Source organism: Leptopilina heterotoma, unplaced genomic scaffold (genome assembly GCF_015476425.1).
Source record: "Leptopilina heterotoma isolate Lh14 unplaced genomic scaffold, ASM1547642v1 Lhet_65, whole genome shotgun sequence".
NCBI classification, from domain to species: domain Eukaryota; kingdom Metazoa; phylum Arthropoda; class Insecta; order Hymenoptera; family Figitidae; genus Leptopilina; species Leptopilina heterotoma.
The window spans coordinates 4,403,129-4,423,082 of record NW_025111152.1 but is presented as its reverse complement, the minus strand read 5'-3'; the positions used below and the strand labels follow the sequence as shown (position 1 = coordinate 4,423,082).

General features: G+C 27.1%; 3 protein-coding genes across 8 annotated transcripts in view; 2 read left to right on the top strand and 1 right to left on the bottom strand.

Moving 5' to 3' along the window:
- LOC122510014 (disks large 1 tumor suppressor protein) overlaps window positions 1-19,954 on the bottom strand; it is a 1,103,313-nt gene that overhangs the window by 417,953 nt on the left and 665,406 nt on the right. The window lies entirely within an intron of this gene.
- LOC122510016 lies at window positions 2,718-5,601 on the top strand. Of its 2 annotated transcripts, none has more exons than XM_043624401.1 (3): window positions 2,718-2,945; window positions 3,352-3,438; window positions 3,523-5,601. In XM_043624401.1, the coding sequence occupies exons 1-3, from the start codon at window positions 2,819-2,821 to the stop codon at window positions 5,466-5,468; spliced, it is 2,160 nt and encodes a 719-aa protein (XP_043480336.1). In that variant the 5' UTR covers window positions 2,718-2,818; the 3' UTR covers window positions 5,469-5,601. The 2 variants fall into 2 exon arrangements, with proteins under 2 accessions (XP_043480336.1, XP_043480335.1); XM_043624400.1 differs by having other exon boundaries at window positions 3,520-5,601.
- Window positions 6,062-10,485, top strand: LOC122510018. Of its 2 annotated transcripts, none has more exons than XM_043624404.1 (8): window positions 6,062-6,482; window positions 7,189-7,479; window positions 7,635-7,838; window positions 8,441-8,644; window positions 9,053-9,091; window positions 9,175-9,389; window positions 9,758-9,926; window positions 10,000-10,485. In XM_043624404.1, the coding sequence occupies exons 1-8, from the start codon at window positions 6,236-6,238 to the stop codon at window positions 10,308-10,310; spliced, it is 1,680 nt and encodes a 559-aa protein (XP_043480339.1). In that variant the 5' UTR covers window positions 6,062-6,235; the 3' UTR covers window positions 10,311-10,485. The 2 variants fall into 2 exon arrangements, with proteins under 2 accessions (XP_043480339.1, XP_043480340.1); XM_043624405.1 differs by lacking the exon at window positions 6,062-6,482 and adding an exon at window positions 6,681-6,757.

The window sequence follows — 19,954 nt, the reverse complement described above, 5'->3', positions numbered from 1 at the left end:
AGTAATCTTTAATTTATCTGATACAATCATAATCCGAAAATCGGTTTTTTGCTTCTTAGGTGCTTTTCTTCGCGACGCGTCACATATTTTGACGCAGAGTATCGATATTAGTACGAAGACCTCTCACATTTTGATAATAAACATTAAATATGATAGAATCATTAGTATGTGTAGGAGAGGTGTTAACATCGAACTCAAGGTGAGAGACCTCGTTAGTTATCAATCGACCTCGTGAGAATTCGTTTGAATAGTTAATGTTGTTTTCATCAGTTTCTGGTTTTTCACTATAACAGGATTCCCAGACCGGAACACAATTCTCAAATTTTTTTCCCCATCTAATTGACGTGCTTCCAGCTGATTTTTGAGAGCAGAAATCTCGTTCAATTGCATTTTTGTTCGGTCCGGAGAAAGAAATAGATTTTTGATAGTGTGTGAGTGTTATGTTAATATCAGAGGTAAAGTTCAGTTCCAGTAAGTCTAAATTTATTAGTAGTGAAATTCATTGTTAGTCAGGAAGGGACCAAAAGGTTTCGTTTCGAATCAGGGGTCGATTCTGTAACTTCACTTCACTTTTACTTTACTTTCACTTTACTCTCATTTCACTTTCACTTTATTTTCACTTTATTTTAATTTCATTTTTACTTTATTTTTACTTGACTTTCACTACACTCTCAATTCACTTTCACTAGACTTTTACTTCACTCTTATTTCACTTCACTTTACTGTCACTTTACTTTCACTTTATTTTCACTTTTATTTCGCTTCAGTTTCACTTGACTTTCACTACACTCTCAATTCACTTTCACTTGACATTCACTTCACTCTCATTTCACTTTTACTTCACTTTCATTTCACTTCACTTTACTGTCAATTCACTTTCACTTGACATTCACTTCACTCTCATTTCACTTTTACTTCACTTTCATTTCACTTCACTTTACTGTCACTTTACTTTCACTGTCACCTTTTTTCTTAAATTTAACTTTATTTACATTCCAAATTTTCTTGAAATGTTAAAGATAAGTTAAATTCATTAAAAGTGAAGTAAAAGTAAAGTGGGAGTGAAGTGATAATGAAATGAAAGTGAAGTGAGACTGAAGTGAAAGTCAACTGAGAGTGAAATGAAAGTGAAGTGAATGTCAAGTTAAAGTCAACTGAGAGTGAAGTGAAAGTGAAGTGAAGATAAAGGGAAGGTAAAGTTGAAGTGAAGTAAACTGAAATGAAATGACAAAATCGATCCCCAGTAGTAAAAGGTACTTTTATTCAGTCAAAACTATTAAAGTCTTTAGAATTTATTTTTTAGTAATAAAAGTCAGTTTTAGACAGACAAGGAATTTGTAACCCATACATTTATTTAATATAAGTAGTAAAATACCGTTTTTGTCAGACAGATGGTAAAAATCGTAGTTTTTCTATTTTCATTAGCAAAACACATTCTCAGTCAGACATAGTATAGATTTTTAAAAACTGTCATTAGTACCTAGTAGAATTTTGTCTCATTTAGACAGTCTAAAAAATTATCGGTAGACACAGCCAGATAGGGCTATTTATCCTTCTCTGTAAATTTGAATTAGTTATAAATAACTAATGTTACTTATTTTCTAATTTAAAATTTGCCAATAAAGTTTGTCTGATTAAAATTTGTATAAACTACTTATTTCTAAAGGATAAGTACACGGAGAAACTTTTAATACCACTAATTCTTAAAACTGGTGAGACATTTTAGTATGTTAGGTTAGATTCAAGGGAAAAACGACATAGCCCGTGTAGAAATCACCATGCTATGCCTAGAATGATTATTGGCCCTAACTTGGACCTAACTTGGCAACCCCTTTTTATATATCCTAGGCTGGTCCTAACTTGGTCCTAACTAGGAGATCCAGTTATGACTTAGAAAAATTTTCAGAAAAAAATAATTAAATGTAGGACTTGTTAAATATTCTGAGATACTATTTATTCGATTAACTAATATTTATTTATGTTATGTTTTACTTATTTATTTAATAGAAAATAAATATTTTATGATATTTTTCCATATTAGTTATGTTTCTTAATTTATTTATTTGTTATGAAGAAATTAATTTAACAATATTATGTTACGAAAAAAATACATTGATTTAAGCAAAATTATTAAGTTTAAAATAATAATATTGTTGTAATTCTAACCTTAAAAATTATATTTTTATTTAAGTTTAAGATTATATTATTGAGTATACTAAAATGTTTAAATTATTTTTAGCAAACACAATTTGTAACTTTTAAAAAGAATATATTAATTATGAAATATTAACATCTTAAATTAAATATTTTTTTCCGATTACCAAAAAATTATAAATATAAAAATAGTTTCATCCATGTTTATAATTTCACTGACTATACATATAAAATTTTAGAGTTATTCATGAGAACCATGAGAAGTGAGAACGTTTAAGTAAATTGGTAATATAGATAACTCTATTTCCAGACTCACATTTCTTGAAAAAATTTCGATGTTTTTAACGATGAAAAAGATGCAATTTTACTTAAGGAATTTTTTAAAAATGTTTTAGTGATTAATTAAAATAAATTATTAATGACTATTTTCTTAATACTATAATTATATCAATAAATACAAATTAAGATTTGTTTCTCGCAATTTGAATTTTCCCGCCGCTATACTCGAAATTTTAAAGGCCACTTTCTATTTTCTCTTTTAAGTTTCTTAGAGGTTATGTTCTTGTGAAAAGTACATTAAGTTTTCTGCTTGTTATTTCCGTTGATTTATATTCTCCACTGTTTCTTATTTTTTTAATTATAATTGAATTTATTGGCTTGGAAAATGGAGCGTAAACGTTATCGTAAAGAAGATAATCGTATTAGAAATGAGAAGTTCAAAAAAATTCGTCGGAGTTTACAGGAACTTGAATCCTGTTCAAATGATATTTCTTTTGAGGAACCTTTTGACGGTAAGTAATATAAAATAAAATTATTATTACATACGATCTTTTCAGTTGTTCCTTTAAAGTAACCGAGGTGTATTTTTTCTCATAACCTGGTAGTATTTTGTTTTATACATTCTTTATTTAAAGGTAAATTTGGGTTCTTTATTCATTTGCAAGGAAAATCTAAACACAATTTAGAATCAGTCACTATTAATAGAGTATAAATGTTTATTATATTTTATTTGAAATATTTTATATTTTAAATGGAAAATGTATGAAAGAGAATATGGTGAGATTACGAAAACAAAGCAGTTTGGTTACTTTAGAGAAACAACTGAAAAGAGGTTCTTTCAGAGGACCAACGTGAGAGTAGTTAGTTTTTCACGGAGGTATCGCAAAATATTTAATATATATATTTACTCACTTATAGAGAGCAGTGATGAAAATTCGTCTACAGATGAAATCAATCCGCCTGATCTAAATCTTAATAATTTTAATGCCAACGATATCATTGAAGGTAAATACCAGTTCCAGGTTTTAATTAATTTAAAATCAATTTTATTTTAGAAACAGAATTTTATTATTATCTTTTTTCCAGCAGATGAAATTCATCAACAAATACACGAGGAAGAGGAGATTATTGATGAGCAGGACATTGAAGATCCAGAACAAAATGAATTCAATGAAGATAATTTTCTGAATGATGTTCTTGGAGGACAGGAGGATCATTCTTCGACAGATGACGACTCATCTGCAGATGAGGAAGAAAATAACGATGATCCTCCCGTATTACCAAATGTGCCCCCTGAAATTGACCAGTTACGTCATTTGGCTAATGAAAAGAACATACCTCAAAGTACTTTGGATCAATTATTAAAAATTTTGCGCCAAAGGCTATTACCGTCCTTACCGAAAAGCTCAAAAACGTTTCTGAAAACGAGTGATTCTCGATATAATATTATTGATATGGAAGGCATGAATGGAGAAATGGGAGAGTTTGTGTATTTTGGACTTGAATCTGGACTAAAAAATTGTGTGAATGTGGATTTACACCCAGAAAATATAATAAATTTGCAAATTTTCATTGACGGCATGCAGCTTACCAAATCAGGTCATTTGGAATTGTTTGTGACACTCTGCAAAATATTTTTTGAACCCGACATATACAAAGTATTTCCTGTAGCTGTATTCTGTGGGAAGACAAAACCAAGAAATGTCGATGATTATTTGGACGAGCTCATAGATGAGTTAAATGACTTGCATGAAAATGGACTAATTATTGAAGATAAACTTTTTTCAATAAATATAAAATGCATAATTTGCGATACGCCTGCAAGGGCCTTCCTGAAAAATACTATGGGTCATAAGAGTTTCGTATCGTGTGAAAGATGTGAAATTGTTGGCCATTCAGAGGAGAGAACTACTGTATTTCCGTCTATTAATGAAAGAGAAAGAACCGACAATTCATTCAGAAATCAGAGTCAACCAGAACACCACCATGGACCTTCTCCCTTCTGTCGCATTATTCCGCCATTAAATATCATAAAAATTTTTATTCTAGACTCTATGCACTTACTTTTCTTGGGAATCATGAAAAAATTATTGGAATATTGGCTGGTCGGTAGTTTAAATTTCAGGTTAGGTTTAGAAAGAAAAAAAGAACTAGCAAAACGAATGAAACACATCTACTCCCAAATTCCAATTGAGTTCCAAAGAAAAACTCGTTCCATAATTTATCATGGTAAGTGGAAAGCTGTAGAGTTTAGATTTTTTTTACTTTATTGTGGCCCTGTGGTACTTAAACATATTCTGCGAAAAGAGTTATATCAACATTTTTTATTGTTGCATGCTTCTAGTCGAATATTGTCGTCAGATGTTTTGTGTAATAGATATACAAATAATTCTAAAATGTACTTGAGAACATTTTTTACTACTCTGAAAGATATTTATGGTCCGAAGTCACAAACTCTTAATTCTCATCACGTGATTCACGTTGCCGACGATGTTGAAACAATGAATTGTAGTCTGTCACGAGTCAATGCATTTGCTTTTGAAAGCTATTTGGGAAAACTGAAAAAACTAATTCGTACACCTCATCGCCCACTTGCACAGTTATGTCGACGACTATATGAGAGAAATATTGCCATTAAAGAAAAAGTAGAAATTCCTCCGTTATTCCAAATTTTAAAAAGAAATGAAGATTCCATAGAACAAATTAAGTACAAAGAGACGACGATTTCTACTTCAGAGCCTAATAATATAGTGCTGTCCGAAAATGACACCGTGTTGCAAATACGCACTATTTTCGAAACTGCAGAAGGAATTAAATTTGAGGCTCAAGTTTGGGAAAAAGCAACATCGCTATTCAATTATCCATTTGATTCGGATCGTTTGAAAATGTGGCAGTTACTAAACGCGCCCTGTAATAGATTGAGTTTATTTAGTTTAGAATCAATTCAATGTAAAATGGTCAAATTATCTGTCCCCAAAACAGATAATAGTCCAGAGAAATTTTACGTCATGCCAATTCTACACTCACAAATCTGAATGAAAATTTAAGTAAAATAATGAATTTTTAATTACTTTCGTTGAGATTTTTTTATTGTTCATTGTGATTCAGATTAATAATTTTCTGTACTTATTACATTTTTATGACCACTCATGTATAAATACCAGCGAAATTTGGACACTTTTCATTTGAAAAAAATTTATTTTTTACATTGTTTTAAAATTTATTTAGAATATTTCGTTATTTGTAGACTTTTAAAATATTAATAACAGAGAAATTTTAATTCAACCAATAGAAATACAAAATCTTTTGTTTAAGGAAAATTTTTATTAATTGATTTTTTAAGTCTGTAAATTGCAAAAATATGTTAATTATTATTGAGAGACTATTTTATAATAATCTAAAAATTGTAATAAATTTAATACACAACATTAAAATGATTTGAATTAATATCCAAACATTAATACTTTTTTAATTTTATTTATTTTTTTTAATCATTTATTTTTACTATCAATGTATTCATATTTGATTTATTTTTATTAATCACTATTTATTTATAATTTACTAATATAATAATTTATAATTAATTATAAATTACTCAAATTTTTTGTATTATTTCATTTAAAAATATCCCGCCAAGAGTAACCAATACGAAGCGCTACAACACAAGCGCATGTGCGAAGTAAAACCTAACCAAACTTTACCATATTCATTTTGGAAGTTCGGTGCGTTCAGCGATGAAAAGTTTTAAAATATTTTCATCTTTTTGTTTAATTCTTTGTGGTGATTTATTGTGACTTCAATTATGTCTTCGGACGAAGAACATCCTTTTCAGTTAGTACATTTTGTGAAACCTGGACGAGAATCAATACGAGATATTGATATTGTTCCAACCACGTGGATGCAATTCATCAAAGGCAAATGCAAAGCCAAATTCATGCCTGATCCTTATACGAATGAAAACGTAAAGCTTCTACGAAATTTAGTAAAAAAACAGTTGCCTCCTCCTGCAAATTGGCCTACGTATACTGTTAGGATCAAAGGAAATTCTAGTAAGTGCATAATTATAATAGAGAGGCTCAATAGAATAAGAGGACGAGAGCGCGATTCGGAAGGAATGTTAGCAGTCCGGCAGCAGTGACAAGCCATAACCTGATCACTGTTACCCGACTGGTATTCCTTCAACCACGCGCTCGAATCCATTATTCTCTGGAGCCCCTTAATTTTACTTACATAAATTTAAGCATTATGTTGAAGCATTATTGCAAATTGTAATGTGTGACTTTAGTAATTACCGTTGCTGCAAGGAAAGAAATAATTTATATTGGTTTGTTTTTTAAACTATTTTTCCCGTGTATATATTTGAAAACTAAAAAAATTCTATTTAAGGTGAAACTGTTATAAACATAACCTATAACGTTTTCTTTGTAATGTCGCTTCCTTCACCTTCACGAAGCATCATTTATATAAGTATAAAGAATGTGACTTATAGAAACAAAAATTATATTGTTTATTATTATTTAATCAGTACTTAAATGTATTTACCAAATTGTGATAAATAGTAGATAGAAGGACATTCTATCGTTTTAAAAACTCAAATGAATAATATTTATTTCTTCTTCAAATCTAAATTTTATCGCAATAATATTGCGTCACGTTATATAAAATAAATTAAAGATATTCTAAATGTTTAATTTTATTTCTGCTTTTTATAATACTTAATAATTTTTCGAAATATTAACATTTTTGTACTTTCAGAAACTTACAAGGAGGCTGAAAAGCGTTTAGAAGTGCTAAAATTAGAGGAATTTGCGTTTTCTACAGAACCTGATATGCCACCGCTAGAGAAAGCTAAACAAGCTGAAAAAAAAATTAAAGATAAAAGATTTTCAGTCACTACAGAAGTAAAAAACCATTTAAAAACTGTCCCAGATTTGAAAACAGATTCCGAAGAGTCGGAAGGTAAAAATGGTCATATTGCTACTTCTACTTTCCAGAATGAATCTCGAAAATTTAACATATCGACAGAACAAGACTTCAAGAAAAACGGTATGCAAAATATATTTTCAATATCTACTGCTTATTTAAATCAAGTAAAAATACGTTGTTAAATGTCGTAAATATTTTACATCGCTCAACTGTAATTTAAATAATTTTTTTTTTTAAATAAATATGAAAATTATAAAAATAATATCTGTTTGTAGGAGACTCTGCGGATGCTTTGACGAAGAATCCACAAGCTGTGCAGTTATTAAATTCTGATAATACAGAAAGTGATACTGGGGACAAAAATATGTTGTCAAAAAAGCAAAAATCCTCTGTTAAATTAAAACCATTTAGGAAGAGAAGTACTAAAACAAATACAAGTTCAGTACCGAAACTTAAAACTAATTCAGAACCTTTAAATGGTAAGTTAAATCTCTCATTTTTTTAAAAACTAGTTTCGGAAATGATCGGAAAAAAATTTGTTGTCATGAAAATTAAGTAAATTTAGACTTTTTCCATTTATTTTCAAAAATTGCGAGACTTTCTCGACTTTTCTTACCAATAATACAAAAATAATTGAATTCTCAAAAATTTTAATGGAAAATATTTAAATGTAAATTTAAAAATGAAAATTATTATTCAAAATTTTTAATTAAAATTCATCAAAAAATTAATTAATCTTCTTTAAATTATGCAAAAATTATTTAAAGAAATTTAATTATCTTGGAACAAAGTTAAATAATAATAATAATAATAATAATAATAATAATAATAATAATAAGACTAACCTTATTAAAATTTCGGAACAATCATGGCCATATTTATAATTAGCTTAAAAATTCTTAAAATATATAAATTCTCACATTTATTATAATTTTTCACAATGATCTATCTATCTATCTGTCACATCTAGTAAAAATTCATTGTTAAATGTCTTAAATAGTTTACATTGCTCAACTGGAATTTAAATAATTTTTTTTTTCAAAATAAATATGAAAATTATAAAAATAATATCTGTTTGTAGGAGACTCTGCGGATGCTTTGACGAAGAATCCACAAGCTGTGCAGTTATTAAGTTCTGATGATACAGAAAGTGATAGTGGGGACAAAAATATGTTGTCAAAAAAGCAAAAATCCTCTGTTAAATTAAAACCATTTAGGAAGAGAAGTACTAAAACGAATACAAGTTCAGTATCGAAACTTAAAACTAATTCAGAACCTTTAAATGGTGAGTTAAATCTCTCATTTTTTTAAAAACTAGTTTCGGAAATGATCGGAAAAAAATTTGTTGTCATGAAAATTCAGACTTTTTTTTACTTATTTTTAAAAATTGCAACTTTCTCGACTTTTCATCCAAATATTGGAACAATAATTATATTATCAAAAATTTTAATTAAAAATTGTAGAAAATAATTTAATTCATGAAAAGTTATAATTGTAATTTTTAGAAATTATTAAATTTCATTTATTCATTTTTTGTAAACTTTCATATCTTTCTATGAAAATAATTTTGTTTAGGAACTTGATAAACTGAAAATGGTGACCACCCTGAACAAATACGTAAAATTCAAATTCTGATGCACTCATAAATTTATGTAAAATAATTCTCTAAAATGTATTGTACTTATTTCGACAGGTGTAGCAGAAAAATCTAGGGCGACAAAATCTATTAGCGGTAAGATTTAATCTGTTTACTTATTATTAATAAATTTATTTATAAAAAATATTTTACAAAATATTGTAAAATTTTATTTACAGAAGTAATTATCAGAAAACTGGATTCGATGGCTGTGGATATAAAAGAAATAAAAAAATGCCAATTAAAGCAGATGCAGAATGGTTTTGTGAAGCAAATAGAAAAAGCAATTATGTTTGAGGAAGAAAATCGTCTTAAATTACCATTCAAACAGAAGGAAGAATTTGAAAAGTTTGATAATGATTTATCAGTAGACAGTGAATTACACGAAAACTTTGTAAGTATATCCAGTAAAACTATTTTTTCAAATTGACATTTTCTTAAGAAATTTAAAAACCTGTTTTGTTTATAAAAGAAAGTAATCGAAGGCACAAAAAATTAATATTTCACAATTTAGTTATTAGTTCAAAATTCTATTATATTTTAAATTTTATAACTTTAAATTTCTGTTTAGTCTAATTACTGTAGAAATGTCAAATTCTGTAAACCATATAATTTGTATTGAATATAATTTTGAATTCAACAAAATTCCTACAAAATTTAACTTTAAAAGAAAAAATCTGACTTTATTTCTGTCCGAAATAGTCATTAATTTACACGAAGAGTAAATTCCTATATTTTTGTTTTCGTAACTGTTTTTTACAGAAAAATTCTTTACCAAAAGAGTTTGACGCAAAATTGCATTTACGAGGAAGCATAAAAAATATTATCAAAAAATACTTAAATAAAGAGTTGATAATGCAATATACAGTTTCCAAAAAGAAGGAGGGAAGAAGTTTGTTTTGTGACACAACTATGTATAAGTGTATGTATGGTAAGTTCTTTATTCCTATTATAAAGAATAAATAATAAGTTCATGTTTTAAAATGTGTATTTTTTTGTTTTAGGAGTTTTAAAAGAAACTCATGTTGACATTACATCTGGAGGAAAGCAACAAATATCTGAGAAATATTTTGCTTCAGAATTAGGGACTGTTTTCTCATCCTCAAAAGACTGGGAGGGAGGTAGGATAAGCAGGCAAAAGAAATCAGTATCAAAAAAGAATAAACGGCTTGCAGAAATTAAAGTTAATGGAAACGACGACGAAGAAAGCTTTAATGGAGACGATCAGCAAAAGATTAATCAGGAGAGTGATACAGAGAGTGATCAGGAGAGTAACAATGAAAGCAATGGAGAACACGTTTCAGATGATTCTTAAAAAGAATTTGCAATGTCTTTATACAAATTTTGTTTTTTTTTAATTGTATTTGCAAACTATTTTAAGACAATCTTTAAGAATGTATGTGAAAAGAATTTGATTTTTAACTGCAGTATTATTATAATAATAATTATTTTTTAAAACATTTTCTTATTATATCTAAAAAAAACTAAAAAAAGACAAGTTTCAAAATATCTTTACAAAAGCTTTTATTTTTTTCATATTTTTCTATATTTATTTCTTATTGTTATATATCTTTAAAAGTTTAAAAGATTTTATGTTTATATGTACTACAATAAGAAAATATATATAAATTTTAATACAAACTAAAATAGATTTTTTTAATTATACCATCAATACTGGAATTTATTAACAAATATTTTAAACTAATTAAAATTATAAAGAAATAGATAATTCTGTCTGAGACGGTCCTTTCTAGGTCCTAAAATGGACCCATAAACTGGTCCTAACTAGGCACCCAAGTTAGGACCAGGCTAGAATCGCATCACCAGCCATTGTTGGTCCAACCTACACTGCCAACCTAGGACCAAGTTATTAACAGGGCAAACTAGGTAGGACCTGACTAGGACCAATTTTCATTTTCCACACGGGAGGTTATAGAAATTGCTATTGAGACTATCAAAAACACTCATTCAGTATATATTTTACAGTTCTTCATAAGGAAACTAACGAAAATTAGTATGTTGTTTTAGAAAGAAAATAATAATTTTTGCAAAGTTGGGAATAAGCCATGAATTAAAAAGAAACACAACAAATTAATTGTCTATAGATACTCATAGAGACGATAGTGATACTTGGATCTGATGGTAGATGGCATTAGTGAATGTCACTGTAACTGTAGGTAAATATATTTAACACGACGTAAGAACCTAACCTATATTATTAACGCACACGCAAGTAAAGACACGACGATTGGTCACGGAAATCGAAAGATCGCACGATTCGTTAGAAGTACACAGCTGAATCGTCCTTATATATTAAACGAGTGGAAAAATATGTACCTTCGAGAGAGAGCATTTTTTTAAATAACTTTCTAATCAAATTATGTAAATAAGTAAAAGTCGTGAAAAAAATTATGTTATATTGAGGAACAGTTCTTGAATTTAATTTGGCATGAGGAGACATTCACGTTTATTAATAAAAGGTTTTTTTCTTTCATACACGTGTGAATTTCAACTTCGAAAACATTAGGGTTAGTTCGCGACGTCAGGTGATGGACTCGGTGATGCTCGGGTGAAATCGGTTAAGTCCGCCCGCAGTCCTTCCAAAATTGGTATGTTACGTTAGAATGTCTGTTATATATTCTGTGTATATGTGTAAAAAAGGTTAGAATTACCGTATTATTTCACAAACAAAAAATGGCATCATATTCTTTTCTAAAGAAAAATAAGACTATTTCTAATGCAGATAGTAATTTTTGTACACCGAAGGTTGCTTAATATATAACGAACTTATCATATTTTCGTATTAATGTTGAAATTATTAGCACAACGCACGAAAAATCCTCACATTCTAACGTACTTTTAGAATAAACATAACCAAATATATTTAATATTATAAGAAAAAGTTTCTCCGTGTACTCAATAAATATTTTTCTGACTAAAATTAGTTATTACTACTGACTGCATAATTAACTATTTATTAAAAATAATTTTTATTAAATGAAAATGGAAAATGTAATGAAAATAACAATTTTGAAAGTAAAATTTGCTTTTAAATAAAACATTTTTAACTAATTCCAATTTTAGAGAAATAATTAATTAACAATTAATTACATTTAGTTTTAATGAATTTTTTATTTCTAAATTAAAATTCTCTTGACAATTTGAAAGGTATCTCGGGTATTTTTTCACGTTATTAGTCTCAAATCCCATGTGAAAAATAGATAGAAACGAAATATTTCAATCATATTTCAATTATTGGCAATTAATTTCTCTCCAAATGGAAAATAATTATCTTAATGAGAAAATAAATTGAACTCTCGTTGGTAAATTATAATTTACTTGAGGTTCTAAATTTGGAGAAATTTATGTCAGTGACTTTACAATGTACCTTGCAAGTGTTCGTCAAGTACCTCTTAATGCAAATGACCTGAAGATTGGAAACTGTTCATAGTAAGCTACAATAGTCAAAAGTGCCTCAAAGTTCAAAGAGAATAATATATTTTTGAAATTTAGTGGATTTTGTGCAAAAATTTCTAATTTCTAAAATAATTTTTTTGTCTTCTTCATTTTTAAATGAATAATGAATACTTAATAAATAAAACTCTCCAATAAAACTGAGTATAAGTTTAGAAAAATTTCAGAACTCATCGAGTCATAATACTTAACTAATTAGTAATAAGTAATTTATTTTCAATTATTATTTTTTTTAAAGAAAATTCCATTTTCAATTGTTTATTTAGCAAACAATTTTTAAATTGATTGAAAAGGATTTTTTGTACTTTGTTTTTCGTTTATAACAAATGCATATAATGATCGCGTGACGATTGCTTACAGAAAACGAATATCGATCAAACTTTCAAATATGTTTAATTGTGAACAAAACTAATTTCAAATCTTGTTAAATTTCTCCTATTTTATGTATGTTTATATTTATTTTTTTATTTACTTATTTATATGATAAATATGTTTTCCGTCACTTAATGTAAAAATTATCAATATATCGATCAGAAACAATAAATACTCATTTAATACGTTTATCGAAAAATATTTTGTGTAAATTTCGTTGAATATTGAAAAATCTCAAGTTAAGTTAATTAAATTTAATAATTGGGTGATGAATGTAAAATTAAGATAAATATTCAATTGATTTATTTATAAAAAAATTTCTTTATAAAATGTCTGCGAAAGTTAAAATTTCTGAATTCGCTAATAAAATAAATTTATTATTTAATAAATATGAAATAAAAATAAATATATTCAGTTAATAAAATTTTCTAATAGAAATTCTCTCTGTAAATAAAAATTGAATATTAAAATTCTCAACATATAATAATTTTTAATAAAGAAATAATAATTTCTTGCGAATCTTATTAAATAATACAATAATAAGATTGGCAGATATTTAATAAATATTTTATTAAAATTATTGAATTAAATATTCAATGAATTAAAAAATCCGTCTTTAAATAATTTCCACTTTGACATTTTAATTTAATATTCGTATGATGCGATATATCGCATAATAATATCATATGAGAATATTAAATTAAAATATCCTTGTGGAAATTTTTTAAAGACAATTTTTTTCTTTTTACTCCAATTTCGACAAATTCTTTTTTATGCAAAAATTTTGAGATGCAGTGCGCGAATCAGAAGCGAGCTTTCACGCGATTTCCAATTTACATGGAATGACATTCGCATTGGCACGTCGAGACGCAGAGATGGTGTGATTAATTCGATTACAAGTGTGTTCGCGAGAAATTGATTGATCGATTGCTAATAAAAAATGACTGCACGAAAGGCATCGTCTCGATAAAAATTTGTTAAAAATTGTCTCGAGAAACGTAGTGCGGAAATATTAACAATATAAAAAATTCGAATTAATTACAATATCAAATTGGAAGATTGTAAAATGACTATATTTATGTCACTATGAATTTGATTATTAAAGTAGGTAAATTTGACAGCAACGAGAATTTTCAAGAGAAATTTCATTTTCACTTAGAGAATTCTTATTTAATTAGAATTCTTTTTTAGATAATATTTTAAGCGTTAATTGAATAGCTGAAAATAATTAAACTAGATTTATATAAAAAAAATTAATTATGAATTTAATAAAAGTTACAATTTATGAGTGTTTCAATTAGCGCTAAAATTAATTAGCGTTTTAGTCGACGTTAAAATTAAATAGCGTTCAATAATCGGCGCTAAAATTATTTAACATGATTCAAACATTAAAAATAATTAGCGTTTCTATCCATGTTAAGATTAAATAGCGTTTCAATCGATATTAAAATTAATCAGCGTTAACTTATTTAACGAAAATTTCAACCTTAAAATTAATTATCTCTTTTATGAACGTTTAAAATTAATTAATGCAATTGAAACGCTAAAATTAAGTATGGTTTTAATCGCCGTTAAAATTAATTAATGTAATTTAAACGCTAAAATTAATTATTATTTCTATCAACGTTAAATAATTCAAACGAGAAATTAATTAGCGTTTTAATTTACATTAAGAACAAAAAATGTTAAAATCAGCGCTAAAAATTTATAAACATTATTCAAACGCTATAATTATTTATCCTTTGAAACGTAGTTAATATTAAACAGCGTTAAAATGAAATAACCTAACTTTAAAGCTGATGTAAATTATTATTATTTCAATCTACATTAAAACTAAACGTCTAAGTTAAACAGTTTTTCAAATAACGCTAAAATTAATTGACGTCATTCAAACGCTTAAATAAATTACCATTGATTAAAAACCCTAAAATGAATTAGCGTTTAATCAAACATTAAACTTAATTAACGTTAATTGAAACTCTCAAATGAATAAGTGTAACTTAGACGCGAAAATTAATTAGCATTTCAATTAAGTTTAAAATTAATTTACATAATTCAAACGATAAAATTAATTAACGTTTAAATTGACGTTAAAAGTGAATAGCGTTCAAATAGATGTTAAAGCTTAATAATTAATATTATTCAAACGCTAAATCTAATTACACTGTAAAAAATTTAGGGAGTTAACGGACTCGGGAGTTGGGAGTTAAATTTTTCGAGTTAAAAATCAACTTCAAAAGAGAGTTAATTTCTAACTCCCTTCATTTAACACCCGCGCGAGTTATTTTTTCCATGGGGAGTTAGCATTTGGGTGTTAAATTTTAACTCTCTTTATTTAACTCCCCTGGCATTAACTCTCCAATGGGTGCGACTTTTATAGAATCCCTTTGGGAGTTAAAATTTAACTCCCTTTTTTACAGTGTAGCGATGATTGAAACCGTTATGAAAAAGAACGTTTCAAACGGTGCTATAAGGAATTTAACGTTATTCAAACTCCAAAAATAGCGTTAATTATAGCGCTAAAATTAAATAACGTTCTTATAAACACTGAAATTAATTAATAGACTGTAACGTTTGAATTAATTAGCGTTAATCAAATTGAGTAACATTTGAATGAACGCTAAAATTGATAAGCGTAATTCAAACCTTAAAATTAATTAGCGTTTCAATTCGCGCTAAAATTAAATAACATAATTCAAACGCTAAAATTAATTTGCGTTTCAGTTAGTGTTAAAATCAATAAACGTAATATAAACCCTAAAATTAATTAACATTTAAATTAACGTTATTTAAGTTTAAGTTTAAGTTTAAGTGAGTGTTAAAATTAATTAACATAATTTAAATGCTAAAATTAATTAACGTTTAAATTGGCGTTAAACCTAGATAACGTTTTAATAAGTGCAAAAATAATAAAGAATATTATTCAAACGCTTCTAAATCTGAATTAGTAGAAATTTTACCTTTTCAATTAGTAGGTTAATATTTTACTAATGAATTAGTAGAATTATCAAATATTACTAATGAATTAGTAGAATTCCTATGCAATGCCTATAAGTAATTCAAATTAGTAAGAATTTTCACTATTTGAATAAGTAGTTTTTACTAATTCAATTAGTAAAGTGGCTATGTGACGCAGAAGATAGCGCTCCCCGTGTTCACTTTGGGTAAATACTAAACGTGGTCTACACAGTACATATCATGTGACTCGTATAATTTTGAATACTTTTTGTAAGCGTTAAGTGCTAGAAAAGAATTCTTGTGATAAATCTGCTAAGATCGTTTAGATTTTGGTGATATTTAGAGAAATTTTTATTTCTTGAAAAACTCTGGAAGTGCTAATAATACAATTTTGATAGTGTTGTCTGTGTATAATTGTGATAATTTTTTAATCTATTTTAAAATGAACTAAATTTTCGTTTAATATTTAATTTTATCTATTTATTCTTTATTTTCTTTGTGTAAATTAATAATGTGTCTTTAAAAAATATTTAATTCTAAATATTGTTTAAAATTTCTAAGAATAAACATTTTACTAATTCATTTAGTAAGAACTAATGACGTCTAAATATGCGCGCATGCGCAAACCTGCACCTTTTGCATTTTATCCTTTTACTAATTCAATTAGTAATGACGTAATGACTATTTGAATTAGTAGTTTTCTACTAATTCTAGGTGGACGACTTTTCCCCATTTCATTTAGTAATATTTTACTAAGAATTAGTAGAATCTTACTAATTCAGATTTAGAGAGCAATTGAAACGTAATGTAAAATTAGTATTCATTTTAGTGTTGAAATTAATTAACGTTAATTTAAAACTGAAATTAAGTATTTGACTGCAACGCTTTAATTAATCAGCGTTAATTGAATTAAGTAACGTTTGAATCAACGCTAAAATTAAGTAACGTTTTAATTAGTGCTAAAATAATCAACGTAATTCAATTTTCATGACTAAAGCGCTAAAATTAATTAATGATCTAATCGACATTAAAATTAAACAACGATCCAATCGATTCTAAAGTAAGGTAACGTTATTTAAGCTCTAAATTCAATTAGCGTTCAAAAACACCCTAAAGTCAATCATTGTTGATTAAAACGCTAAATTAATTATTGTAAATTGAAACACTGAAATTAATCAACATTGACCGAAACACTAAATAAATTAATTATCGTTGATTGAAGCGCTAAAATTAATTATAGCGTCAATTATTATTATCCATAGAAGAATAATAATTCTCTGATAATGAGTTCAATAGAAATATTAATACAATTTTTCTACTTTGGAATTTTTTTTTTATTTTTTTAACGAAAATTATAATATCAGAATTTCTACTCATTTTTTATTTTATTTTTAGTTTCGTTCGTGAAAAAAAAGAATGTAATCAGCAATCTGATCAATCTTGTGTCTTGACATGAAGTTTCCGAAAGCCCTTGAAATTCGCTATCCTCTCGAGTCCATTTTTCCCCCCTCCTTTGATGGGAGTAAAGAGGTGAGAGGGTGATTTCTTGGCTTGAAATGAGCAACAGAAATCGCAGTTGAAGGATAGAATCTTTGAAACTACTCGAGATTCAAACACATGAAATTACAAGGAAAGCATCTATAGAACAAGTGGCGTACAATATTCACTGATTATCTTTGATCTTGGGAGAAGATTCATTCGATGTCAGCATTTCTCACAACTGAGAGGGACTTTGAAACTTGAGTCTCGATTGCTGACTGGATCCTTATATAAGTTTTCGTATTGCAAAAAAAAAAAAAAAAAAAAAAATTTGCCAGTTTTATACAAGTTTTTCTATTTTCCTTGTAATTCTCTGTAGGCGTGTGAAAAAAAGTATTTTTTGCACGTTTGATTTAGAGTTTATTTTTTATTTTTTAATAAATGCATTCTCAGAAAAATTTCTTTGAAATATAATCAAATTTTGGTTTATTCAACGAAATAAATACATTGCTATTTAATAAATAGGTTTGCTTGGTCCAACTAAAAGTTTACTTCAGATGACCAAATTCTTTCATTTAACTCAAAATTTATCGAACTGAACCAAATGTTTATTCAAATCAAAGAAATATTTATTATTTTTATTATATTTACTTATTTTACATTTATTTATAATTATGTATATTTATTTACAGCAATAAAAAATAAGGCTTATACAGCAAAATAGAATATCTGATTCAAACATAATTTTTGTTATAAACATATAAATAATTATCAATAAATACATAACAATATAAATATCTATCAATATTGAAAATCTTTTTATTTTTATTATAAAAAAATATTTTTTGAATTTTTGAATTTTATTTAAAGTGTATTTTTTTGAATTTCAATTAAAAAGTACTTTTTCCCAGATGTCTGTTACTGTTAACTATTAGTGTGACTGTAAATTTAACTATCAGGGGTAAATGCGTTCGGTGTGACAGAGGTATGCAAATAATGCGTTATTGTCACCGCAGTGCGGCCTATTTAATTAGTGCCGAGGGTTTCAAAGCTCGTAAACGCGCCTTATGTCCATCGAGAATCGCTCAACTCTGCCAACAATGCGAAACAATTGCCCTCTAACATTGTATAACTACGTTACGTGTAACTGACAACTTTGGGATATAAAATTACATTTTCTTTAACTAGGGAGGAAAATTAGCATTTTTTCCCTAGTATAATAAAAATATTTTATTCCCTAGGGAGAAATAGTATATTGTGCAACAAGTACAGAAAGAAGCGAGGGCAGCAATTTGCACGAAGTCGGAAAATCTTCTTTCGTACGTGTTGCACACAGTACTTTGTGCAACACCTTTTGGTTTTGATAAAAAAAGCTGTTTGGAAACGCTAGTTGACGCCAACATACGTACTGTTTAGCAGGGTTTGGAACGTATGTTACCGCACGTAATATTCGTGGTTTTTTACGCGTATATTACTATAAAAAACAGGTATTCTACAAATAGAAAACAAATACCTATGTATATCACCAAAAAAACCCAAAAGTTTAAGAACTTTGTCGCACTAGTGCAGCAAAGTACTGTTTTGCGCCTACTTTACAAGCATGCAAAGTATTACTTTCCTTACAGGTGTTGCACAAAATATTTTTTATTTCCTAAAGAGAAGAATGTTTTATTCCCTAAAAAAATATTTTAGTCTCTAGAAAGAAAATTAAATTTTTATTATATCTAGTGAGAATAATATATTTTACTCCTTAGAACAAAGATGAATTATTTTAATTTTTTATTTATTCTTAAATAAGTATTTCCTTAAAATTATGTATTACCTAGATATTAAAAAACATTTTTTCTTTCTTTTTATTTTAATATTAAATATATTATATATTACATAATATTATTATGATTATACAATTACAATTTAAAACTTTCAAATTACTTTAAAACATTATTTCAATAGAAGTAGCTTTTCTTAAGCGTTTCAAACCATACTTTCTTGAATTTTCTTGAATTGAAATTAACATTTTGAAGGTTAAGTAAATAACAATTTAATTTTTAACACGCTTTTTAAGTTATTTTAAGGGGATGTCAAAGTCGATTGGATTTTTACATTGAGCTTCAATTGGAAAATCGCATCGTATTTGACATTCCCACATTAAGACCGCATGTAATATCGGTTCTAATCAACAAAAAAGATAACCCTTCGTTCAATCACTAGGTATATTCACCTACTAACAGAAAAGTTTTTGATAGTAGATGCAAGATATTTTGACCAACGAAAAACAATTTTTTAGGAAAGGGGCCCGAAAAATTGTTGCTACGGGCCTGATTTTTAATATTTTTTATTAAAAATTGTATATCTCCCTAATTTAATACTGTACTTTCAGATACCAAAGTGTTTAAATAAAAAATTTATTTACTTTATGAAAAAACATAGGGGAGAGTAGGCTACATTGAACCAACGCCAACAGTGAACCACTTCAATTTTCTGAGAAATGACTGAGTGAAATTTTTTCTTATTCAATATATAAGTTAGTTTTACCGAAACAGACTATGTCCAAAAATTTTCGGCACGTAGGTTTATTATTATTTATAAAGATAAACTAAAAAAACTGTTTTTCACGTATAAGACAAAAATTTTTGTGGAAATATAATGACGTTTTTTTATTGAAATAGTAAGTTT